Raw genomic sequence first — 27002 nt, forward strand, 5'->3', positions numbered from 1 at the left:
CATCCCAGGATGGGGGGGGGGGGGGCACAAGGATCATTGAGTCCAGCTCCCGGCTCCACACCTACAATTAATTTACTTTTAGGTTCAATTTAGGGAGGAATTTGAGGAGCTTCTTCCTTCGGGAGGAAGCTGCAGGCCGCCCTGCTGGGTGCAACCATTCGCTCGTGGGAGCCCATTTCTTGCTTTTCGGTCTCTTATGACCAGCAAATACAAATCCTGGTGTGAGATGCAGAGGGATAAGATGGGTTCCTCAGCTAGGGGTAGCATGGCTGTGCTGCAAAATGCTGCCAAGAGTCTTCTGTCCTACCCTGAGAGGAGAAGAATGCGGTGGTTTCAAGGCCAGTTATTTTTCAGATTAAAGCATAAAAAAAAATAAAAAAAAATTCTTGCTTCTTTGTGTTCTTCTTTCTAAATTCCTACTTAGCATCCTGAAAGCCCTTTGGAGGATTTGCATTTAGAACATGAAATGAATTTCTCACAATGAGGCCAAAGAAAAGCGAGGCACGTGGGTGGAAGGAGCTGTGGTCCCTGCCAGCAGCCAGCGCCAGCAAGTGGATGTCCTCAGCCGCCTCAGGTGAGGTCAAACCCAGCAGAGCTCTGCCTCGAGTCCTCCTCATGTCCCACAGCCCTTGCTTTGAGGTTAAAAAGTAGATTTAAATAAATAACCATTTAAATAAATGGATGTTGGGACTGGTAACATAGGGGCAATTTCCAACAGCCCAGTGCAGACCTTGCCTCTCAGCCCATCTGTGGACACAGGACTTACTTAAATAGCTGAAGAAACAAAAAGACCCTATTAACTCTATCCTTATGGCACCATCCTCCCTTCTTGGGTGAAGAACCGAGAGGAAGGACCTGCTCCTGCGCGCCCCAAGCCCATGGGAAGGCTTTGCCTTTGGTGTCTGTGCCTCCAGCTCCCACTGAAATCCATCTGACCGTCCTCATCCGACCCCAGGCTTGCCCAGGGACACATTGCTTGCAGGTCTAGATGACTTTGGATAGTTTCAAATAGCCAAAATTAATTTGGAAAAGCAGAAGGGCCTGCGGGAGGGACATATCCAGTCCCCGTGACCACAGACACGCAGGTGCTCAGCTCCTGCCCAGCCCCATTCCCTCCTCGCCCATCCACAAACCACTGCCCGATTTCTGTGTCAGGACACGGAGAGGCACACGGACAGACAGACACTTCCATTCTGCCTGGAACACAAGTTCGTGAACTCCTGTTATCATTAAAGCATGATTTAATTAAAACATCATGCCTTACACAATCCTCTCCCTCTCCGCTCTTTTTTAAAAAAACGTTTCCTGCGTTTTCCAGCTGGACAAGCTATCCCTCTGCCTGCTTTGAAGTAAATATTTTGTTGGGCTTGGCTGCTGTCACAGCCACACATAGCCTTCTGCCTGATATTTTATCCATCTGGTGCTGAAGGGCTGCAGGGCAGCTTCAGCCTGAAGCCTCGGAAGGGTGCAGAGATGCTGCGGGGAGTTAAGGAGCACCAAGGCAAGGGAAGGAATGGTCTTCTCGGCTTTCACGTGCACGCTAATTCATGCCTTAAAAATGAAATACTCTCAGCGGTGCTGGTTTGGACATCCTGGCACTCGCTGGGGAGCGCACTCCAGGCCGGCTGAGCCGAGGACCCGCTGCAGCCCGTTCAGGGGGCAGCAATCCAAGCCCCATTTCCTCTTTTGTCTCCGGTGAATGGAAAAAGCGGCTTGGCCTCCACGCTGCGGGGGCTGCCAGCATCTGCCTTGCCTCATTCCCCCTGCTGCAGGAACATCTGGCCCTGCGCGGGGCGGCCAGCTGCGGGCAGCTGTGCTGCACAGGAGGGGGCTGTGCTCACTGGGACAAAGCCTCCTGGGGGCTTCAGGGGCTTTTTATTTTATTTTATTTTATTTTATTTTATTTTATTTTATTTTATTCATTTCATTTCATTTCATTTCATTTCATTTCATTTCATTTCATTTCATTTCAATCTTACTTTGCTTTATTTCATCTATATTTAGTTTTATTTTATCCATATTCTGTTTTCTTTATACTTCATTTTACTTTTACCAGGGATGCTCTGAAAACAGGATGTTCGATGCTCAGGCGAGCCATGAGGTCTGGAGATGTCCTGCAGGACACCAGCCCTTTGCGTAGCATCTCTCAGCCTTACCCTCCTCCGTAGAAGTTTGGCTCATTGATATTTTGAAGCTTTCATTGCTGTTTTTCCTGAAGTTCCTTGAAATTTGAAAATCACCGGCCAGCACCACATTTCTCACCTAACCCGAAGACGTGGGCTGCTCCTCGATGTCACTCGGGGGTGCTGCGGTGGCAGCGGCAGGGCGAGGTTTGAGGTTTGTCCCCAAGCCCCTCAGCTCAGGGCAGGGGAGGGAGCGAGGCGGGGGTGACCTCTGAAGGGAATGTTCTAGAAGCCTGCTCACTTCTAGGAAATCGCACTCTTGTCCTTTTTTTTTTTTTTTTCCCCGATGAAAATGCTAAGTGCTCATGAACTTTTCGAGCACTTTTGTTCGTTCCCCGCTGCCAGTTGAGCCCAGCTTTGTGCTGGGGACAGACCCCTTTTCTCCAAGCGCTGGCCGCGGCCCAGCTCCCGGAAATCTCGACGTGGTGCTGGCGATGACACCGGCCCCGTCCCCCTTCCCTGGGGGCCCACACGAAGCCCCAGCCCCGACCAGCTCCCCGCGGGGGGCTCTGTGGGTCTCTGCCCTTCTCCTCCTTGCGCAGGAGAGGATGGAGCCAGCCCCAGCTGCTTGGCCTTCCCCTGCCACGGGAAGCACCAAAGAGCACCCAGAGCAACCCGCCAGCCCCGTGCTACCAGGCAGGTTGGGGGCAGTTACTTAAAAAAAAACCAACTGTGCAAGTGCTTTTGGAAGGAACAGCCACGGCTGGAGATGCTCCAAGGAAAGGAAAAGCCCAGTCCAGCCTCAGCAGTGCGATTGCCCCAGAGAGATGTCATGCCTCGGTCCTTCCCTCTGCTTCCCTGGCTCCCCGTGCACCCGGCTTCCCCTCGCCATCCCCCGGGGATGCTCTGGGACAGGACTTGGGGCAGTTCGCTGGGGTTTTGTTACTGTTTGCATCATTCAAAGGCCTCCAAACGGACCCTGTCTCCTGGCTGTGATAGAAAAGAGATTTCCTGGTTAAAGGAGTGAGGTCTGCATGTAGGGACGGTGATACGGAGGGGAACAGCAAAGTATGATATAAAATGCTGTGATATGGAGAGGGTCACTGCTTGCAGAGCCCTGAGCTCCCCACAGCCACAGAGATCCCCAGGGCAGTAAACGAAACCCTTCCCTTTCACCGAGTTTGCATTTTCTGGAGCTGAGTGCAGGAGCAGGTGACCGAAATGCTTGGGGATTTGGCATACCCCATTTCCCAGGGGCGGGGAGTAAAAGTGGAGTGGTTGTGCAAGTGGGTGGGAACAAGGATCCCTCTGAGCGAGCGCCCCGAGCGCCAGGCATGGTTTGGGGCTGGGTGTGCAACCTGCACAGGCGGCGATTGCAACACAGCCACCAGATTATGTAAAGAAATTTGGATTCATATCTTCTACGAGGTTTTTAGCTCTAGCAAATGAGCTGAGTGCAGGCATAACATGTGCCTATTTTTTTTTTTTCAGGAGGAAAATCCTCTCATTTGTCTTTACACCAGAGGAAATGAATCCTTCCAAAGAGCTGACTCATGGAATTGCTGATATGAAGAGCAGGAAGGGTTTGTTGGATCAGGCATGGGGATGTTGCACGTAAGAATTATATGTGATATATATTCAAATTCTTCTCAGGGCTGCCGTAGAGCACCATATCATTTCCCATGTCACGCCACTGAGACACTTCCCATTGCATGAGAAGAGCACTTGCAAGTTTAGGGGCCTGCACTTTGCTTGCCCACAACAAACCAGATCTGTTGGGTTTCGGAGGACAACTTGGGTGCTCCCAGGGTCGGCACCACTGCTCCTGCAAGGTCTGCCTGGCTCCTGACCTTGGCCATACACCATTGCCCTCCTGGGACATCTGGAAATACCCAGGACACTCAGGGAAAGCCACCCCAGCCAAGCCCCTGGCAGTGCTGGGGTGCTGGTGGACCTGCACTGATTTGATTTGTGACATATTTATTGGCCATTACAGCAAAAAGCTAAAGCCATTAGCAGGTATGAGGTTAATTTTCAAGTGCAGAGCAGCTCTAGAAGGAAGTTCTATAGAGAACTGGCAGCATCTTTGCTTTCCAGAAAGATTAGCAGCAGCTCCCATCCCTTCCCTTTCCAGAAACTCTGCAAATGTCCCAGGACTTCCACTTTTCACGGAAAATAGTTCTGTGCTGCTGCCGTAACTCTCGGTGGGTTGCGAGCCTTAAATGCTTTCCTGCAAGAGGCTGTGCCAGAGGAGCATGTCCCCCGTTAACGCTCTGGTTTTCACACGCTGCTCCTGCCCTGCCCTCTGAAGGCTTTGCAGCTGGCAGCTCTTCAGCTTCCCCTCGGCTAGCACAAACTCACAGCGCGGGCCGTAACAAGCTGCTGACAGGAGGCTGCTGCTCCGGGGGCGCGAGGAATGCTCCAACCTCTATTGCAAAGCAGCCAAAGCGAGCGGTGACCCTGGGGGCAGCTGCTCGCAGGCTCAGGACCCCTGCCCAAGTGACGACAGCCCGTCGAGGGGATCTGGCCGCTGGCTGGGTGTGTGATGGTGCCTCGCGAGCAGCAGGGCAGATTTAGCAGATATTTCCCCTTCGCTCTCTTACTGCCCACCCATTTGCTGATCCGAGACTTTCTGGCTGGAGGTCATTTCCACAAAGCACTCGGTGAAAACCCAGCTCCACTGCCGTGAGCTGACCCCAAGTTCTGGCAGTCCTGAGCCCTGCCCAGGCTCACCAGCAGCTCCTGCAGCACGCAGCTTCTCCATCCCCTGCCCTGCCAAAGCCCCTCAGCCCCACTGCAGCCACCTCCGTCCCCAGGGGGAGGAGGTCGAGTGTGCTTAGCTGCTGCTGGGGGTCCACAGCAGTAATGACATATGAGGGTGTAGCTGCAGTTTCTATAGAGACATTTATTGGAAGGATATAAAAATACAGTGTAAATTTTAATAAGATGTATTTAAACGTGTCTCAGGCACAGTCCCACGTGTTGGTGGGAGACGAGCCCAGGAGATTGGCAGCGTGTCCGGACTCCCTGCTGCACCCAGATCCACCGAGCAAAGCAAAGCCTTGGTCCCCAGAGATTGGCCAGGACCCTTCTCTCTGCAAACCCTTCTGGCCCCTCTGCTCCCTCAGCCTCTGCTCTGAGCTGCTCCCTTCGACAAGCCCTCTCACAGAGGGCAGCGTTTCATCAACCAGCCGTCAGAAATTCAGCCTGGGTCAGGGCTCGGTGCCGGCACCCGCAGAGTCCAGGTGAAACACTGTAAGAAATGCCCTTGGCAGAGCTCCTCCTCCTCCTGGTACACCAATAATGACAGTAAATACGTGCAATACCACACCACTTAGGTTAATACGGAGTAATGTGTAAATGAGCATCGTGGATCTCTAACTGTCCTCCTGCTGCAGCTGTTTCCATTCAAAGGTCCCGTCCAAAGCTAGATCAAAATTATCCTTCTCTTGCTCTCGGGAGAGTTCCAAAAACACCTGAAATGGGCAATATAAAGTTCGGATTACTTCTCAGGCCTTCCCTAACCCTGTGATGCACTTTTGCAGGAGGTGCAGCTCCTGCAGTTTCTTGCCTCCTGCCTCAGCGCTGGCCCAGACCTGGCTTTTGTTCCTGCTCACGCCTTTGCAGCACGCCCGTCACCTACCTGAGCCAAAGTGTTCAAAGAGAAGCTGTACTCCTCAAGGCTGAAGTTCTGCTTGGCTGTGGAGAAGTGGACACAGAGCTGAAAATTACCAGTCGGTGCTCCACCTTTTCAAAAAGCCATCATGCCTTGCTCTTACCTTCCTCTAGCTTGGAGAAAGACTGGGACAGGGGCAGTGCGTCTTCCATTGGGACCTTGTAGACGAGCAAAGAGGGGAACCTGGGAGAAAAAGAAGAGGTGATTCCTGCTCTGTATTGACAATTGTCAATACACTTTTTTTTTTAAACCATGAAAAATGCCTTTTTTCATGTCACACTATGAGCTGGACCAGTGGGTGTTTTGTTGTGGGGATGGCAGCAGGGCTGGACTTGGTGACATTGTTGGACCAGATCCACACAGAGGGACTCTGACCCCTCTGCCTCTCTTCACCTGAAATCCTACATTTGGACACCGCACTGGACACAGTTTTGGGGAGGAGGCAATCCTGGAGCCTCTGTTCATCCCGTATTTATACTTACCGCTCCTGACGGGCTGCACTCGGGAAAATCCTCAAAATCTCAGCGTGGAGGAGATCCGTGCTCTCTGGGTCCTTGATTTTAATTTCCAGCAGGTAGCCTTTGCCAAACTTGCTCTTCAGGTACTGAATGGAGCCAATGCACCTGCAGGGAAGGGGCGAAGCATGATATAAGTGTGAAACCGTTGATGTCCTTCCCAAATTGTCCTGCAGTGGGGAGCACTTTGTAACGCCCATGGTGGTGGGCTCAGGAGGCTGAGGTTGGAGGGGAAGCCCCTGTTGGACCCGGGGGGGCTGAGAAATGTTTCTTGTCCCAGCCGTGCCACTGCCCACCGTAGCTGTCCAGCCACCAGGATGGCCACGCGGTCGCACACTGCCTCCGCCTCCTCCATGTAGTGCGTGGTCAGAACGGCCCCTGTCTCCTTGGTTTTCAGGGCAGCACGGATCGTTTTCCTGAGGACACAGAAAAAAAAACACATAAAAGAAAACCCAACACTCCCTAGTGATGCCAGACATTTTTTCTTAAACCTTTTTGCCCCTCCAAATGCACCTACCCCTAAAACTAACATAAAAGGGTATAAAAACTTTAGACTGATGGTACTTTGAAATAATGAGAACATTTTTTATTTTTGACTCAGTTACAATTACGGATTCTCCTAAACCCATATACAACCGTCCTAAAATCTACAACAAGGATAAATTCAAAAGCAACAGGGCTTCTCTTTCCTTGCTCATGCTGTAATTGGGGAGAACCAGGAAAAGAGAGATTCTGCTAAAACCGCTGGCCCGAGACGAGCAGCACTAACCACAGAGGAGGTAAAATGCCCTTTACCTAACCCTACACATCTACTTCTACCCACCAGACGCAGCGCTGCCCCTTGGGGTCCATGCCGGTCGATGGCTCGTCCAGGAGCAGCACCGTGGGGTTGCCCAGCGCACACATGGCGAAGCACAGCTGCAGAAGGGAAAGGGGTTGGGGTCAGGTCTGCTGAAGTCCCCAGCACCCTGTCTGCAAAGAGCTGCGGGCAACATCGCGTTGCTTATGGGCACCGAGCCGCTGATTTGTAGGAGACACAAACTTAGAAGATGCTGGGCGACTTCAGCCCACCATGGGATGCAATGCGATGCTCTCCCGGGGGCTGGGAGCACACACAGGTCCCACTGCTCACAGAGGGCATTTTGCAGTGCTCAGCATAGGAACAAAAAATGCACCTTTCTGGTAATCCCGGCAGATAATTTTCTGGCTGATTTTTTTAAATAGTCTTGAAGCTCCAGAGCATTCACTATTCTGTGGGGAAAGGGAACAAAGGAAAAAAAAAACCAACACATCAAAACCGATGTTTTTGTTATTCCCAATTGAATACTCTAATCAGAGGTTTCCAAAACAATAAGAAAACAGAACTTTCTTCCCCTGGTTCTTGGCTCCCGTTTGTTTTCATAAAACATTTATTGTGTTGTAAAAATGTGAATGAATATTTGAAGCAGAGTGCACTGAATAAGCCACAAGCTCTTTTCTAAGAACAATCATTCGTGTCAACAGCATTATAAATCCACTCCACCTTGCCAGTGTCAGCTCAGCAGGCAGTACTTAAGCACCCTTCTTGTAGTGCCAAACAATAAAACCCGAGATTTTAGAAATGCTTCCTGCAGATAACGTACTTAAAAGGGACGTCAGTGGTAAATCTATCCCCACCAAACACACAGGCAAATTGGAGATTTTCTCAGCCCGCTCACTTAATCGCAGCATTTAGCACAAAATCGCTTTTGCGGACTCATTTCCCAAGTTCCTTTCAAGGTTTCCCCTGGCTCACAGAGGTCTTAGACCTTCTGGTCCCCTCCCTGTGCCTTAGGATGGGGGTTAAAACCTTGACCAAGACCTGGAACCACCCTTCCCCGTACCGGTTGACAGCAGCAGCCGTATCCTCCTTGCGCACTCCTTTCACGGCCGCGTAGACCTGGAGGTGCTGGTGCACGGTGAGGTCCGGCCAGAGCGGGTCCTCCTGCGGGCAGTGCCCCAGGTGGTCCTGCAGGCAGCACGTCGCTCCTTCTCGCCTCCGCAGCAGCACCTGCGCAACCGCGCCGCTCGTTTCACCTCGCCCAGCCTTGCCCGGACCCAGGTGTAGGGCTCGGAGGAAGGCTAGGGGGCTGCAGCGGGACTCAGTGGGGAGAGAAACCCAAGGAGCAACGGGCTGATTTTGCAGCCCTCGGCTACATGGCTCCTAAATATAGTCACGGTGAATTCGGGGAGATGCAAGTGGTTGTTAAAGCTAAAAGTGTTACACAATAATTTTTATTAATACATTATTTAATTTAATGGCACAAAGGAATTGCTTAAAACCTTGATCCCTCATACTGCTTTGAAGAAAATCATTCAATAGCTAGCTGCAAGCTTTGCACTTGCACTTTTTGCGCACATCTATCCCTTCTCTCCAGACTCCAGGTGCCTCCTACCTGCCCAGCAGTCGGTGTCGTCTCTCCAGCAATCATCTTGATAGCTGTGCTTTTACCAGCTCCGTTTGGCCCCAAAAGTCCTAATACTTCCCCTGAAATCAGGGCAAAACATTTCTTAGTAATACTCACCATTTAACAAAAGTATCAGGCACAGTTTCATTAAAAGAAAAGAAAAAAAAAGCTTAAAAGAGAGTATATGAATAGCAAAAAATCAAATAAAATTAAACAGCTGTATAAATGTATGCTCTGAGAGTCCATAAATTACATTTCAACTCTATAGCCAATCTGAGTCTGAACACTGCTCCCAGGTCACCCAGAAATTGCAGTGACTGCTGTAGAGGGGTTATGGCCTTTTAAATCAAAGGTAACTAATTGGATGCATCCACGTTGTTCGTTACTGCATCAGCCACAGTGCAGGTGTGCCTTAACCATGGAGCAAACAGATTCTGCCTTTATGTTGTGGCTCAGATAACTGAGACTCTGCAGAAGATTATCTCTTTGGGTATGATCAGCATCCAAAACAGGGCGAGTAAAACAGTTCCAGTTCTCACCTTTATTAACACAAAAGGAGATATTTTTGGTGGCCATTTTCTTCTTCTTCTTAAAAACTGAACCTGCTTTCTTTGTTTTATATTCCTTGCACAGATTGCTGACAATAATAACTGATTTCTGAAAGCAAGCAGGAGGAAGAAAGATTAGTCTATTATATTGGGGAGCCTTAATCCTTCAGTAATATTTTTCCATTTTAAAAAAGCAAAACAACTTATAAAGATCTTTGAATTTGATTTGTAGTTCTCTGAGAATCTGAGGAATGCTCTTAAAAGCTTTTTTCTCTATCCTGATGAGACCCACTCTGTCCCTTTGAGGGATGGATTTTCCCAGTGAGGAGTAGTACAGCCAGAACATTGACTTGCCCTTATTAATCTTGCTATTTATTTATTTATTTTAATCAGAAGTCCTATTACTGATATCAAATAAAGAGGGAAGGACCACACTTGGTCTTACCTCCTCCTGACTAGGAGCTACCATGGCATTTCTCACTGCTGCTCTTTCAGCTTTAACATCTTCATCCTCCTCTTCTTGCTCCTCAAGATGCTGGTGGCTGCTCTCATTTCTCGGGGAAATTCTACAAACCCAACAGGTTCATCTTAGCATTTTAGTCTTTACCCTTGTTTTCCACCAACACATTTTGGATGGGCCAAGACTGGTTCAAGTTTTTTTTTTTTTTTTTTCCTTCATTATTTTCTGCAGGGCTTTCTGTGTTGTATGGAGAAGCAGGCTGGTACCTCCTCACAGCACAGGCAGCACCAAGTGGAGACACTAAAAAGCTTGAGGGCTGTTTTATACTATCATAACATTGTAGGATTTAAGAAGCAATTTTATTTATAAAAAAATCACCAGTAGTAAAAAAAGAAAATAGAAACAGGGACATGAAAATCCTGACAGTTGATCTAAATGTCTTCAAGGAAAAGCAGTGTGCCAAGAGATTAGATCTCGCATGTGCCTGGGGTGCATGTGTGTTTATACAAACCTAAATACTGGGTCCTTTCTCAGAACTGTTCTTCCATATTTTATCTCCAAATATCGAAGAAGAAAAATGAAACCCACAGAATGGATATAAGGCTGAAAAATAGAGGTTGGCACATTAACAGCCTTGCCTTCCTTTCTACTGCTGCTGAAGCTGAAAAGATGGAGGCAGTGTTATAAAATAGGTGAGGGGAAAGCAGTGTGTGGAAAAGCCCATTACCATCTAACTTGGGGTAATCCTGAAGGCTGTGAACTCTGCTACCATTTATCAATGCACGAAACATCAATGGCAGAAGCATTGAGTGAGCTAGGCTTATTTCATTTTCCCTTACCTGTTTCAAAGGAGCAAAGCTATTTTTGCACAGGTGGGCAATCTGTCATCCAGACCCCCTGAGATCCACCTTTTACATGAAATGAGCTTCCTCTTAGCTGAGAACATAGTTTGGGAGACACACGTTCCTAAATAAAATTAATCTTAAATGTTTTCTTACTGCAAAGACAGCTATTAGCACGTCGTTCCTTGGACTAGCAGCGATTAAGTCAGCGTCCTCTACAAAAATCTGCAAGAATAAAATATATATATATATATGTAGTGAAGACCTGCAGTTTTTTAATATAAAGCTGGCTAGTGTTGGAAGGCTTAAATACAAACAGAAAATACAACAACAACGTATAAAAGTTTCTGATTTACCCAGAATGTTTACCATACAGACCCTTGAACTTGGGCACCCCGGTGCCGTTCCAGAAATTGACACAGCACTCAGGAGATGCATCAGACTCTTTTTGGGGGGTAATGGTCTATCAGGGGAAAACATCTGGTCTCCTCCTCCTCAGGGGCCCAACGGGGGGGGACAGGACAGAGCAGGACTCTCTTCCGTTTGGACTTCTCTCCTAAGTCACTTATATCACATCAAAAGTCTTGCACGTAGCTGGAGGGTTTTGTTAAATTCTGAGCTGCCTTTCCACGATCACCCCCAGCTGACATGAAGTAAAGTGCCTTGTGGGTTTCCATAATGCTCACACGCTTTCCATGCAAAGTCAGATGTATAACCTCAAATTTTCTTTTATGGTTGTTCAGGCCAAGTTATTTGGCTTTGCATGGAAAGAATTAAGATTGCTTACCTAATCTACAGGCATGGCTCAACTGCACGAGAAGTAGCTCCTAGCAGTAATGAGCAGCTGGATAAATTACATCTGATCTGACATGGTTATCCAATGATGCAGTCTGATGGTTTGGAAAATCCTACCCACACGAAGAAACTAATGAGTCTTCCCAGGACGCAGCATGCGATCAGCACCAGACTTTGCTTGCCAGAGCAAATGCTTTTGTTGTACAGCATTTGTATAGAGCTGTGAGTCTCTCGCCACCCAGTGCCACTGCCTACCTGCTCGCTGTTGATCATAACGCCCAGCAGTGGGTACAGGGGAATCAAGAGAGACATGAGGTAGAGGGAGACACTCATATCAAGTGTGTAATCCATGACTCGGCTGATAATGAAAGACACGAGGCATACCTAAAAATGAAACAGGAGAGCTACTCAGCTGATACGAAGGGTTACACTCCTCACTGGTCATCACAGGTGAACTTTTTCAATTCCCTGTTGAATTTCTCAAAACGGACAAGAAACATAAAGAGAAAAAAGGGTGAGGGTGCAGGAGGCCCTCAGATATCTCTGCCTAAGGGAGGGCAGATGGCTTGGGCCAGCTGGGGAAAGCCCTCCCCAGACACAGGGCTGCTTTGGGCAGAATAAAACAGTATGGCATCCCGTCCTGTTCCCATCCCAGTCCGTGCCAAATAGCCCACCTGAGCTGCCCAGAATAAGGGAACAGAATGCAAGTTCCCCGTTGGTTTGCTTTTGAACCTTGAGCAAGACCTTTGGGCAGGAGAGCAAGATTTGCAGTGTTTGTAACAAATGGCCCAAACTGTGAAATGAGTCCTTATTTCCAGAAATGTGAGAACAAAGGGCTGGGGGAAAAGGGAGGGACCGGCACTGAGAACACGGTGATGCTAATTTACATAGAATTGCCTGCTATAAAACAAATGTCTTTATCTATGTCTTGGATCTATACTTGGTATTTTGACCTCTAGTTCATCTTTAAGAGCTCAAAACACATTTCTGAAAACCCTACATCACGTTATCTAGACATATGCTTACCACTATCAGGATAAAAGACCAAAAATCACAGTTCCATCCTTTGCGAAAGAGGAAGGAGATTAAATAGATGAAGAGAACAATGGAAACTCCGTAGCCCAAAGCACCCATGACCTGCAGAGAAAAGTGTTTTCATTAGAGAAAATGGAGCGATGTCAACAACCAGAAACCTGTATGCAGCAGCATGGTTCGGTTTACATAGTCATAAATTAAGATCAGGGCATTCAGAAATTACCACAATTTGATTGCAAAGCGTGAAGGGATGTATTAAGACAAGCTATATTGCCTTTCATTTCCAGCTGGGTAAATCCTCGTAGGAGGTGAAATGAGGAGAAGGGCAGTAAGGATTTGGGAACCTGTAGGTGTGCCAGCATTGGCTATACCCATGCATTTTACTCCTGCCTGCTGAAAATGAACTGCTAAAGTCCTGCCATGGTCCCACATGCTTTTATGGGGATTTCCTGAAAAATGCTGCCTCCCTAGATGTGGTTGCTGTCTCAGCTACCCTTACTTTTTCTCAAAACATTACCCAAATCCCTCACTAGTGAACCAACGACCACCAGGACAGGACGTACCAGCAAGAAGATGTTGCCGATGCTCCCGGAAATCCTGTTGCTCATGGCGAACTGAAGCCCGAACATGGAGAAGAGAAGGAGCCAGCAGAGCGGGACATCCACCAGCGCCTGGCCACACCAGTATGCCGAGGGGAAGAGCCCCGAGACCCGTAGCTGGGCGCGAGCTCCTGTCTGGGAAGGCACATGTTGGCCAGCTGCACCCGCGGAAATAAGCTTATAAAGCTAATAAAAAGCTGTTCCCATTGCAATACTGGGGTTAAATGCCGAATTTATTTACTTATTTATTGTCTTTTAGCATTCTGTGCTGGCTCATAGCCACATAGAGGAAAAAATCCCTCGAGATGCCCATCATATTCAAATGTCCTTGTGACAATACAGTTGTGATCCCTCTGCCCAACCCAAATCTGCTCCATTTCCATGAATTTACCTTGTAATCCTGCAAGTAGCCCATCGCAAAGTGAGGAGGAAAACCAGGGAACAGCAACAGCATGTAAATGAGGTAGAAAGAAACAAAGTAATCCCAGAATCGTGGATTATCTATCTGAAAAGAGAAGAACAAAACATTTGTAGAGAACATGTGCAGCGTAGTGGCTGGATGCCACAATTCATTTTGCTGCATTTCTTGTGGAATACAAGACAATGAGAACAAGGCGGGTCTTTAGCCAAATTTTGGCAGGAGGAAGGTTTTCCCCACAACCACAGCAAAGTGCTTTCACTGGTGAGGAGAGGCGGGTGGTGCAGGTGGGAACAGGGAATAAGGAGGCTCACGAAGAAACCCTCCCAGGCACCCTCTCTGCTCAGCAGCCCTTGAGATCCACAAAGGAAAAAATAAACTTCAGTTTTCCCAAAACCAGCAGTTCTGGCTCCACAGCCCCCACTGAGGAAGGTGGCTCTGTGGGTGCAGACAGCCCCATGCACCTCCCTACTGCAATCTGGTGGCTCGCTGAGACCTGAAGCCTTTTTAAGAACTGTTCTTTGACACCCGGCTATCAGACCCTGACACTTACAGAGAAAAAAGGGTGACTCCAGATCCTAATGTGCGCGGTGGAATTGAGAGCTCTCAGCAGAGCATTGCTGATGATGTTCACAAGCACTGGGAAGCAGTTGACGGCCTCCATGTGGCACAAGATGGTGAACCTGTAGCTCTTCAAAGAGCAAGAAACCAAGATGGAAACTCTTGGCCAAAAGAACCCAGGCCTGAAATAATTAATTCTGCTTATGCCTTGTGTGTAAATTGCTTAATTCTTAAATTGCTAGGAAGAAATGTTAGGGTGAGAGGAAAAATCCTCACCTGGCCTTCACGAGACACTTTTATAGCCCCATTGTGTTTCAGCTCCTCTGTGATATTTTCCTGGCTTGTGATTTCTACTGAGAGATCTTGGCTCTCGAGAGTGTGGATAAAGTCTTCAATGCCTGAGCCTGATGTGAAAGCCAAAAGCAGAGGAATCATAATACTGAGCAACAAAAGAGGCTTTGATGGTTTCCTTTTTGAATCCATGACCACCGAACAAAACCAGACAAAATCTAATGACCAGGGAAGCCAGACAGCACGTCGTGTTTGTGAAGTTAATGGATTACACACTCACTGACTGAATTTTTGCCCCCCCCTTTTTTTTTTTTTTTTTTAAATAACGTTCACTAAAAGGAATGTCAAAGGTAAAACTCTGGAAGTAGGCTGATCGAGGGTTAGTGTGCCCTTGCTGGAGTGTGGTGCCCAGTAAGGCACACGCTGAAAAAGCAGAATTTGGGGCAGGAAAAGAACAGGGTCCCTTCCAATCCCATCTGTTGGGATGTCCCTTTTCATGTCGTTGCATCAGGACCTCATCAGCTGCTGAAGTAAAAGTAGGCTTCATTCACAACCCACTAAAATGATGATTTCCGTGCTCTTCTCTCACTAAAACTTTCACCGCCCTTTACACACCCTTCGTCCTACAACCATCGGCCCTTTCCCTTCTTTTCCTTCACGGGAGAGTACAGCCCCGAACAGAACAGGATGACAAGGAGCCTCCCTGCCCCTTCCCCTCACCCGTGCTGTTGTGGACCAACAGGCTGGTGGTCTCCGCCGGAGCCCTCTTCCCCAGGGGCATGAAGTACCGCGCCGAGGAGAGCTCCCAGGCGCTCATGCTCTGCCAGGCAGCAACCAGGGCCAGTTGCAAAACCAGAGGAAGCAGAAAAACCACATAGAGCAGCAAACTACATTAAGAGAGAGGTGAATAAACACTCGGAAAGCGGGTATTTTTCAGACTGTGTGTGTATCGGGAAGGATATGCTACCCCAGCATCTCCCTTCTCTTTCTCGTGCCCTATCTGGAAATGCCAGTATGCCAGACTGAAGACTGATGGGGCTAAATGAGCTCAGACACTGACAACATGAGAGAAGTTTTAAAAAATATTCAATTAAAAAGGAAGTCTGAAAGCAATATTTTCCTTTCTCTGTCTGTACACATTTATTTTAAAATTTCCTTCCCTACCTGAAATGAAACTGTTCCTAAATTATTATTTTATTCAGAGAGAAAATTGGTTTCCCTTGCATAAATCACTCAGTGTAGGAAAGAAACTGCACAAAAGATACCAAGTATCAAAACTTTAAAGAAAAGAGAGGGAAAGAGAGAGATGGGAGAGGTACGTGTGTGTTTGAGGCAGGTTTTATATTACTGGCACTGGAAAGGAAACTGCTTTCCTCATCTCTAAGTGCAGATTGCCAAGCTCATCCATAGCCAAGACGTGACATCAATTACTCCAGATGCTCATCAAAACACGGGTGTGAAAATCATCCCCCCTGCTGTGACCGCATCCAGCTCCAGCTCTGCGTGAGAGCATCTCTCTGGTACTTACATGGACCGGAGGTTTTTCACCGAACCCTTGAGCTTTAGGAAGTGCACCCAGGCCATGGCAGAGACCTGCTGCCTCCAGAGCACCGCGCCGCTCACCGTCGCCTTGCCGGTGCCTGAGAGCAGCAGGGAGCCCGGCTCTGTCTCGTCGGGGCACCGCGGTCCTGCTTCTGCCCACTCCTCCCCAGGGACGTGCTCATCTGCGGAGCACACGCAGTTATGTCTGAAACCAGCTTCTACATTGCGATGTGGGAAAAAATACGAGCCCCCTGGGGTTGTTGTAAAGCAGCCGGGTTCTTTGGCTGGGGGCTGTGTGTTTGCAGCCGCAGTTGTACCTTCTTGTCCCAATGTGTCGTCTTCTTCCAGCCTCATGAAAACATCCTCCAGGGTTGTCATGCTAACTCCGTAATTGATAATTCCCCGGTCGGAACAGCTGTCGAGGCCACGGAACAGATCTGTGTGACACAGAGACCGTCAGTGCCTTCAGGTTTCTTGCACGAGCACCTCTGGAGGGACCAGACTTTGGTGCAGCTGAAGTCAGCAGGGAAAGGGGTAAAGCGTTAACTGCCAGGATGCAAAGCATTTGGAGGGAACCCAAAGCTGCCATACACATAACTCATGTTTCAGACTATGCCTCCAGGGCAGCAGCAGGGTCATGGGGCTGCCAGACTGAGCGTGGCACACGTGGGTGAGTGAGCGTCTGCCTGCTGCTGCTGCAGGTACCGAGTGGTACCAGTAACGTGGAGTTTTCTCTTGTCACTATTATTTCTTTTACCATCAAGAAAAAATAACCCACAGTAACACTTGCGGGCCAGGTTAGCCTGTCACATGTTTCATTACAAGCAGCAGAGGAGCATTCATTGCACTATTTGATCTTAACCATATGGATGCCCAAACTGTAGGGAGAAAAAGAAATGCAACAGTTCTAAAGTCCTCATGTGACCCCTGCTGAAGGTCTCCCTCTTGATTTCTCTTTCCTCACATACGTTTCTGATTACTTTTTCCCTATGGACAACTCTCAATTATTTTCATATACATTACCTGGGAATTTATTCACGTTTTCTAACGGCAGTTTATATCTCAGCTCATATTGACCATGTCCCGAGAATATGACATTGGGGATGTGCTGCTTAACCAGAGATGTCACGCTCTCTGTGTTACAGGACTCACTGACATGGATCCTGTTTGGTTGAAAAAAAAAAAAAACAAATACAAAAAAAACACAACACAAGACAGATGGTTAATTTTTATAAAAACAGAATAAAAATGACAAAACACTGTATTTGCTAGCATGGATAAAATCAAAATTCCAGCAAACTTCCTTCATTCTCTGGAGCAAAGTACTGCTTCAGTTAATTTAACTGAGTATGAATTGAGCTCATTTTGCTGCTTTGATGGTTTCCTTGTTACAGTCCTTCTGGTGGATTCCTGTACACGCATATTCCCGGACACCATTTGGCTCTAGGGCCGAAGTAGATACCTTAAATGATAGCCGATCCCCCATTTTTTCTTCAAGAACAGGGAAGAGCCGACACACTTCAGCCTCCCATGTGAGATAAAAGCCTTGCGGTCTAAAGAAACAAAATGTCAAAGGAATTTAAAATGTATAGCAGTGTTTCGTATATATATATATAGATATATGTATGTATATATATATATATATATATATAATTTTTTTTTCACCAAGGGCAGATCAATGATGTTCTGCACTTTTCTGGGGACAGATCCCTTTGACCCAGATTTTCATCCCAGTCAGTTTGGCCTGGGGAAGGCATTCCTGCACCAGGGATGTTGTTCAGAGAGGCTGAGCCTGTGCTCACCGGCGAGGATGTCGGCCTCGTCCATGAACTGGGTGCTGAACAGGATCACCCGCCCGGCTCTGTGCTCCTTCAGCAGGCTCCACACCTGGTGCCGGGAAAGAGGATCCAGCCCAGCCGTCGGCTCGTCCAGCAGCAGCACCTGCACAAGGGATGCAGTCAGGCACTTTGCTGCAGGAACACTTGCCCACTTTGTGGATTTGGTGGTCCCTGAGAGACCAGGTCCTGGCGGCAGGAGAGCCAGGCCACCTGGTTTGCAGGAGCAACCATTCTGGGAGCTGTGCAGAGCTCAGGCAGCTCTCTGCTCTAAACTAGATCAGCAAAATTAAGGTACAAATTTGTCATCTTTCTGGCATAACCACGACCACCTTAAAATGACCAAATGGACCTGAATGCTCCCTACATTACAGAGCCATAGGCAATATACCTGGTAATTTAAAATTAAATTTTAATTAAAAAAAAATGAAGCTGTAGGTAATTTACCTGGGGGCTCCCAAGCATGGCTATCCCAATGGATAACTTCCGTTTTTGCCCACCACTGAGTTTCTCAGCTTGAGTGTCCTGAACGTTACTGATATCCAGCAGCTCCAAAATGGTTTGCACCTAGAAAAGCACAAGAAAGTCCGCTCCCAGCACCAGCTGTCCTTCTGTCCTTTGGGAGCCACGAAGGAGATCCGGCTGGGGCTGGAGGAGCAGCTCCCAAGGGTGCTTCCCAGCGCCTGGCCCCTGCCTGCCCCCCAGGGACACCCCCTGCCCTCCTCGAGGCAAACAGTCGAGTTGTTTTGGTTGCACCGAGCCCCCAAGCCTGCCTGGCAGAAGCTCAACACCAGCTTCAATTTTCAGGAGAAGCAGGCAGCCCTCTGAACTTTGCACTGCCCAGCAAATCTTCGCTGAAACGTGGGGCTTGCCGACAGCCTGCCCCTGCCAGGCAGTGATGTCCTTCAGGGGAACACCCCCTTACCTCTCGTTCTACCTCTTTGGACTTGATGCCCTTGATCTCTGCAAAAGTTCGCAAGTTTTCTTTCACCGTCAGGACTTCGAACTGTACGTTGAATTGTGGGCAAATGCCGATCATCTCTTTGATCTCTTCCCTGTCTCCTATTTCAGAGAGCTTGTAGTCATAGATGGTTGCCGAGCCTGTTTATACAAATAAACACGATGGGTGGGAATGAATTGGTCACTACAGCTTCTGAATCAAGCCCCCCCCATCCCACCCTACCTTTTGCAGTCCTACCTTCAGAAGGCAGAGTCAGTCCGCTGAGCACATTTAGCAGCGTTGTCTTTCCAGCCCCGCTGTGACCGAGTAAGGCAGTGATCTGCCCCTCGTAAATGTTTAAAGACAAACCTAGAATGAAAGCAACACCAAGTTTGGGAAAAAAAAAAGTAATGAAGTTTTACTTGCCTCTACTCTTTGTCAAAGGCAAGACAAGTCCAGGAATTTAAGAACTAAGTAGTAATATTCAGTCAGAAGTGCATTAAGCAAACTGAGGAAATGTTCTGCAAACCTAGAACAGCTTCTTCTGTCTTTAGCTTGTAATTAACAGAAGAGACAGAAATATGACAACTGAAAAAAGCTTTCTTCTTCTCTTTACTTTTTCTGGGAATGCAAAATCAGTCAGGAAAAACTGAATAAAATCGTAATCGGTTGCATCTATATTTTAGATAATTTTTCAAGCAATACAAATATTGTTTTATTTGTTTGGCCATCTGAAATATTTGCACAACTGTTTTTCTTCACCTGTAACAGGAATTAATATCACAATTTTCCTACCTCTTAGGGCTTCTGTTTTCTTGTCTTTCTTTTTGTATGCTTTTTTAATATTGTTGAGTCTAAAAAGAAGGTAAGGCAGATATTATTTCAGGATTCCCATAAACACACTTCCCTGTTGCCCTTTCTCATTCTTATGGGTCTTAATTTAAAATGACAGCAATGGATTGAGAAGCATGAGGTCGTGGCAAAGTGACATTGAGGTGCAGCAGGGTTGGGCACGCTCCGTCTGCAGACGTGGATGTCGCAACCTGGCATGCACTGACAGCACCAAGCCTTGCAAAGACAAGGTCAGGCCCACTGCCAGGGATGGCTTTTTACAACAGGCTGCCCTCCAGGTTCCCCTTGCTGTTTATAATGGATGTTTAACCAAGTGTATTGTGAAACAAAACAAAACAAAATGAAAACAAACCCAGCAGTTTACCTGAATTTCACCACTAGTGACCAGCCTGAATGACCTATTTAACTATGACATATTTAACCATTTTCACCCTAATTTTTCTACGTGAATCAGGTTTGCAGAACCTTTATGAACATGGAAACTGCCTGGATGAATGGAAACAGAGCTGATGACAGGAGTGGTGGAGTAGTGGGAGCATTGCCCTGAGCTACCAAGTACAGGGCACAATTAGCAGTGCCTCCTCTCTCGACCTGATGGCCTCCTTCCCCACGAACGCGGTGGGCACCGGCTCCACTTCATCTCCTGGGGGCTCCTCGGGGCTCCCTGCGCTGTAGGGTCCCTCCCCGGGGCAGCCCCTCCTGCTCCGCATCCAGTACGAGGGCTTCAGGCAGAAAAAAGGCGGGTCTGGGATGCCGTATTTGCCTGAGAAGCACAGAAAATGACCTGTGGTTAACCAAAGGTATATTCAAAGTGTCATCCCACTGCAAGCATTCTGGAGTTTCTGAAAAATACCTGTCTGCCCCCATATTGGTGCTTTGTCCTGTTAAGAAAAGGTTGGGGATTTTCATCAGTGTGCACAGGAGCTGGGTTAAGCAGGACAAGAAGGGTGGTTTCAGGGCTATTTCTAATGAATTCCATTGTTTTTATAACGAATTAAAATATTGTCCAAAACATAGTAAGACTATTTTCTCATAAACAGTTCAACAGCAGTACAAGTATAAATAGTAATAAAAACAATAACCCTGAATACTTTGTTGTCTTTGATATGGGAATTACCAGAATATGGTAGAGGTAAAGAATCCCTCAGCAGTGTGAGTCCCTCAGCACCCTTTTTTCACCCCAAATCCTATTGTGTTTGACTTAGACAATGGAGCAGCCCATCAGTTCCTTGAGGAGCTATTACACACAGTCCATATAAATCAAAACTATAAAAGAGGAAAGTATGGTCGTAAGTATAAATCACTCTTACCCGGCAGAACTTTGTCGAAGTACATGGCTAACAACATGTACAAGACTGAGTCGAAGATCAGCATAATGTAAGTTGAAAATAAAAAGTATGATTCCTCCATAAGGTTAGAAAAAGAGAAACCTATTCCATATTTTTCCAAATGGAAAACCTGAAATAAAGGACAAAATTGAAGAGAGGGGATTTGGGATTTTTTCCCAAAATTGCAGAGAGGGGATTTGGGATTTTTTCCCAAAATTGCTCTGAGAGGGCCCAGGGCAGCAAGTAGCTGGGATGGTTCATTGGCAGAGATAACGCCCCATACCTTGGCAATGCCAGCATTAAATGCAAATGGACAAAAGAGACCGAGAAACCACTTCAAAGGTTCTGGAAGATTTTCTATCAGCACTGCGAGGCTCAGGCAGCCAAAGAGAAAGGTGATGAGGAACCCCATGGAGCCAGCGAGTTTGGATGTCCGTAAGAGGGAGCAGAGCATGAAAACCATGTGGATCTGTAAGAACAGAGGCTTCCTTCAAGCTCTGAAGGAGAGAAATATCCTTAACCAGTGGCATTCCCACTTGCCAGGCAAAGAGATCTCGGGGTGGGGGGGGGGTGGGGGTTGGGTCTGTAATAAAATATGCTAATATGCTAATGTCCTTTCTTAGTGGGTAGATCTGAGTTTCAGATCAGGTCCTTCTGGGCCACATCCAGCCTGTCAGACTGTGAGTCAAATCCCTGCACTGAGCCAGAGAACCCACTCATTTATTTCACTTAGTGTGACCAAGTAAAATTTACAGTCCTGGCCACGGTGTGCGTGGCTCTGGAGCAATGTTTGGGCTCATCAAAACCTTAATAAACCGCACAGTGAGGAAATTTGGTTCTCAAACCCAACTTACACATGCGAGGCCATAGAGGAAAAACAGTAGCAGGACGGCGGGGAAGCTGCTGACGTAGAAAGCCTCCTGCACCACGAGGGCTGTCAGCAGGCAGGACAGGACCAGCACGTAAACGGCATACAGCAGGCTCCAGGAGAGCCTGGAGATAGAAGCCTGCCATTACCTTGCTGTTTAATGAGGAACTGTTGTTACAATTTCATGACAGGACCATTTTAAATTAAAACATTAAGAATTTTCTGTGGTGAACCCATTCATATCTTATGCAAAGCAGACAGCATAGCCCACCTTAGGAAATTCCCAGAGGAAAATAATACCCAGCTGCCATTCTCAACCCTTCTGGCTTGTCCTTAGAGTACAGGAGAAAACTTAGAAAACCATTTAACTAATTAACATACTGTGCAAGTGCCCAAAGTATATTGATTTTTGGCAAACAGACATTTCAGTTAAAATGGAACTCACCAAAATGCAATGTCTTGCAGCCCCATCGTCTTCATGAGTACTTTGAGCTTTTTCCTTTCCCTTACAACATTCATTGATAAGAAGTACATGAATGAAGAGAAACACATCACAATAGTAATCATGAAATAACTGTACTCTAATGTAATCGAGTAGATGACACTCCGGGACTTCATACGGACACCGGCAATTGACTTCATTTCTTCCCAAACAGAATGATTTGCCACCACCTAAAGGAGTTCAAGGTCAAAATCTTAACATTTAATTTATTTTCTACAGTGAGATGTAACTGTATAATGAACCTCCTTATTCATCAGCCCTAGATTATTTATTTATTTATTTGTTTTGTTTTATTTTGTTTTATTTTATTTTATTTATTTATTTTTAATGCAGATTTGTAAACAACATCAGGAAGCAATACAATAAATCCCAATAGCAAGGGGCTACTCACTTGCATGGCTGCACCTCAGCTGGCCTCCCTCCCTTCTTTATGGAGAGAAGAATCCTTCCCTCACCCAGTGCCAAGGATCTAGATCCACCAGTGCCTTACACCCCCCAGGGCCCTGGCTCTCCCCCAGGGGACGAGAGCAGCCTGGACAGCTGGGGGTGCACAGCCAGGTGCAAGGGTCGCTACCTTGGTCTATTTTTGAAGGACGATTTGGGAAGGAGGAGAAATGACAGACATGTCTACTTGGAAACTAAATCATCCAGCAGCTGTTTGTGCCACCCCGCTCTCCTGAAAGAATTGCCTTTTCCTTGACATCTGGGAAATCTCTAGACCAAATCGTGGTGTTACGCTTGGTTCCCAGCCTTCGGGACTGATCGCAATTTTGAAGATAAACAAAAGTTAGCACAAATCTTTGCAATGAAATCGAAAGCAGTCATCTTCTGCAGGAAACTGCTGATTCCATCCAAGTTTCCACTGTCGCTGTCAATAACACTCCAGCAGCTGAGTATTTTAATATATTTTTTTTTCCTGGGGAGTTTTCTGACAAACTTGTCCCTTGCTATTGTCACAGAACACTTTGTCTTTCCTAGAGAGAGATTAAAATACAAGGAGACCTACTGCAGTTCATAAATCTGATTTACCTCTATGATAGCAGCATCGATGCTGGACTGCAGGGACAGGAAGCCTTTGTACCAATACTTGGGGCTGTCACAGTATCGTGCTGAGAAATTATAACAGGTATCTGTGAGGATGGGAGGAAAAGGGCATCACTCATACACAACCATTGATTTAATAGAAGAGGAAAACTGAAGATTCAGATCCTCTACAGGAATCAATAACTTAAAAAAAATGACAGTTTAATAAAAGCATCAAAGAGCATGAAAAAACAGCTGGGTACCTACCTACGTATCCAAGGTTGTCATTTGGAATAGCCACATTCCCAGTAGGAAACCGGAGGTAATAGGAGAAATTGTTTTTAAATACAACCCCTATAATTTCATTATTCAAAATCCAGGCTTCCTCCAGGGCTCTCTCACTGTCCATTGCCTCTAGTTTTATACCTGTGGTTTGTAAAAAGAAATACTGCAATGAGTTTCTGCAGTTGTGGAAATGAGAGCACAGGCTTTGGGGATAGATCCTGCTTTTGTCAGGGTTGCATCTCCCCTTCTCCAGTTTGGCTCACTTTACAAAGTGGCAAAGCTTTTTAGGCTAAGCTTTACAGTGCAGAAACACACCCCATCCTCCCTAGTCATTTAAATGACCAGAATTAGTTTTGAAGAATATTTGTGAAGAAATATATTTGGGATGAATTTTCTCTACTGACCAAAGATACTTGAAAACGACTAACACAAAACATAATAGATTAAATAAAGACAAAGCTAAATATTTAAAAGACAGAATTATACCTGTCATTACAGACTTCAAGGCCACTGCATTCATTATTTGCCTTGTGGTTGGGGTGATAGGTGTAAAGGCGATGGTGACGCCAGCAGCATCATAGGCAGGGTCATCTAGCTGCCCGAGGTAGCTGTGTGGCACCTCGGGGTAGGGGATGTGCAGCATGAAGTTGCCCACAATGAACATCAACGGCAGGAAGAGCAGAGACAGCATCCACTCCTAGGTAAGGGGCGAGTGGAGAAGGGAGGTTAATAGCATGGCAGTAATAGGAGCATCTTCTCTGCAGGATTGAAATACAAACAAGAGGCACTCAGTCAGACCGATTTCTTCATCTACACTCATTCAACAACAAGTGTTCTTGTTACTTCATCTACATCAATTAACTAACAAGGACTTTGTCTTATGCATGTCACCTCGCTCAGGGAACCCATCCATGCTCTTGTATGTATCACAAAAGACAGATATTACCAGTTAAAAAGGTGTAACCTCATAAGGCATTCGTTACCAGCAAGGGCTTCTGAAGTGTAATTGAGCTGTTAACATCACAAAAAGAAATTGAGGTATAAGGGAAGGCAGGGATTAGACAATCTTTAGTGGTCACTTTATTATTATTATTTTCCTTTTTTTTTTTTTTTAATGAAATAAAACTACCTGAAAGCTCTGCATTTTCATCCTCCATTTGATAAGTACATTTTTCCACAAGAGAATTTTAGTTTGCTGGAATACACTCAGGTTTCTCTGAAGTCTCCTCATCTTTGAGCCTACAAAATAAAAATAAAAAAAAATAAAATTGCTTTCGGATAAAACCAAAGCTGGAACTTCAGCAACTGCTTTGCCTCTGCGTGTGTGCCAGGGCACAGTAACTCTTTCTTGTAACTCTGCATGTGTGCCAGGGCACCCTGCTATGCAGATCCCACCGCCATGGGCCCTCATCACCCTCAGTGTGTTCCCCATGCAGCTCGGAATCAAGACACCCATTGTAACCCAATTTCCATGCATCCATGCTTTAGCAGGGTAAGGCTGAGAGGAGTTAACTGAAGTTGAAATCAGAGTGCATGACATAATTGGCTTGGTTGGCCTTAATATCCAAGAAATGACAACTACACAAAGTAAAATCGCCAAACTCTAGTTGCATGTAATTTTCATGTGCTATAGGCTCAACACCAAGAAGCGTTGAGCAATGCCTGGCCATGGTACAAGCTGAGCTCATACAGAAACTGGAGTCAATTGTAGGCAACTGGGAGCTACGAGAGAACAAATTCTTGGAAGTGCATTCAGAGAGCTGCCATTGTCGGGGCTTTTCACGAGAAACGAGAGAGAAACAAACAGCCACGAGTGTGCATTGGTGGGTTGTGCCGAAAGAGCTGGCAGCATCCTTACGATCTGCGGTCAAAGGAAAACAGGGATTCGTTGCCTGGATAGTGACTAATGCTGGCACGGAGGCAAAAAGCGAGCTGGAGTAATGCTGTGGATGAAGTGTGTCTATGTTAACCATCAGGAAAATAGTCATGAGTAACTTTAATGGCTGAAAGGACAAAGTACCAAATGCAAAAGAACTACGCTCACATAAACAAACTGTTTATCTTCTTCAAGTGTTTATATTAACATTTTTCCCCTCCCTTATTACTCTCCATGCCATCCACTTGAATATTCAACATTAGCTGATTTCAGGGACACCAGGGCTGTATTTTCAGTTTCTCCTCCATGCAATATGTGTGCACCCCATGCAACACCTGGAGCTGCTCTGGCTTTCAACAGGGTCTGGGCCACAGCAGCAGGGTTGCCTTAGGTGTGAACGAACATTAATCCCGAGCTCCTGGCCCCGCTGGCAGCCAGAGCATCAGCACAAGTGCCTGAGGAACGGCCAGGCTCTGCCGGAGCGACGTGGTGGGCATCAAGCACTCCACAAACTGCTGCAAAAAGTGGTGTTTCCCTGTGGGACACACTGGGAGGAGAGGGACGAGGACGTTGGCTCAGTGACAAGAATCTGCTACTTCGCCATCACGCTTCAAATGTGTTCTTCTCTTACAGATGCCCTCGTCCAGGCACATAAAAATTTGAATTCAGCCTTTGGTAACCACTTCCAGACTTCCCCGAAATTGTGGAGTTGACCTGAACTCGGACAAGCTGACACACGGCTGGATTTAAGCTTCACACCCAGGAAATCCCGGGTGGGAGAGAGCTGGCCACCAGGTCCCATTGTGGATGTCCCACGTGTCCCCTCCCATCACTCCCACCTCTGCCTGACCCCACCTGGTCCCAGTGGGAATTTTTAGCAGTGAAAGACAGACAGAAGATTTTTTTTAGATTCCATCTTTAGCTTAATCTGCATGTAGGACGGAAATCTGCTCCTCTGTGTGCTGGACGACCAAAAATACTGAACTCAGCTGAAGTGCGCCATATCCTCCCAGCACCAAGAACTGCCAGAAATACACCTCTGCTTCAAACCAAGCTCCATTTTAGTGTTATGCCATATCAAAGCAAGGCTGAAAAGTCTCTGCCACATTTAAAAGTGACAACAAGCCTAATCACAAGCCTAACTCAGCCTGTTTGAAAGACACTCAGTGACCCACCTATGCATTTGTGTCTCTCCCAGCATTATTTATGCTGTTCCTAATTACTGAATGTTTCCATCTCTCTTAAAGACTGATTTTTGCTTGCTTTTAGAAGAATGCTTAAGCCTTACCTTAGTGGGAAGGTCTGAAAGGAATCCAAAGATGGTTCTTTGCAACGTGCCCGTGGACACGGGGATGCTGAGGCTCCCTGGGAGACGCTGGCCGGTTGCTGCAGTGGTGCTCGGAGTTCCTCTGCTCACGCACTCGTTTCTTCATTTGGGCATTTCTGCCAAAAGGCATTCCTCACATGGACCCACGCTTCCCCTCAGCTTCCCCCCCGCCTTCCTCCTTGGCAGATTTTCAGATTTATTTATGTTATAAAAAGCAAACTGAGCATATTGTTGCGGAGTTGCCGAAGCCGATTCTCTGAAAAAGTTACTCAGGAAATTCTTGAGCCTTGGCCAAGAGAGGAAAAATAAGCCCAACAATAAGCCATACAAAAATC

The 27002-nt window shown here is 46.8% G+C and overlaps 1 protein-coding gene across 1 annotated transcript; it reads right to left on the reverse strand.

Moving 5' to 3' along the window:
* Positions 1-5500: 5500 nt before the first annotated feature.
* Positions 5501-27002, reverse strand: LOC118254017 (ATP-binding cassette sub-family A member 10-like). The gene is made up of 39 exons (XM_035558973.2): positions 26629-27002; positions 24594-24703; positions 23951-24161; positions 23447-23605; positions 23186-23286; positions 22100-22326; positions 21641-21779; positions 21070-21255; positions 20769-20916; positions 20050-20221; positions 19402-19460; positions 18865-18975; positions 18592-18767; positions 18114-18233; positions 17634-17772; positions 17294-17384; positions 16855-16994; positions 16149-16268; positions 15818-16013; positions 15010-15176; positions 14275-14402; positions 13991-14128; positions 13411-13524; positions 12984-13154; positions 12412-12522; positions 11641-11769; positions 10747-10815; positions 10260-10351; positions 9734-9854; positions 9280-9397; positions 8729-8820; positions 8177-8343; positions 7490-7565; positions 7138-7232; positions 6611-6730; positions 6282-6422; positions 5903-5982; positions 5767-5822; positions 5501-5599 (listed from the first exon to the last, which is right to left on the reverse strand). The coding sequence occupies exons 2-39, from the start codon at positions 24693-24695 to the stop codon at positions 5501-5503; spliced, it is 4881 nt and encodes a 1626-aa protein (XP_035414866.1). The 5' UTR covers positions 24696-24703; positions 26629-27002.

The sequence above is a fragment of the Cygnus atratus genome, chromosome 18 (assembly GCF_013377495.2).
Source record: "Cygnus atratus isolate AKBS03 ecotype Queensland, Australia chromosome 18, CAtr_DNAZoo_HiC_assembly, whole genome shotgun sequence".
NCBI classification, from domain to species: domain Eukaryota; kingdom Metazoa; phylum Chordata; class Aves; order Anseriformes; family Anatidae; genus Cygnus; species Cygnus atratus.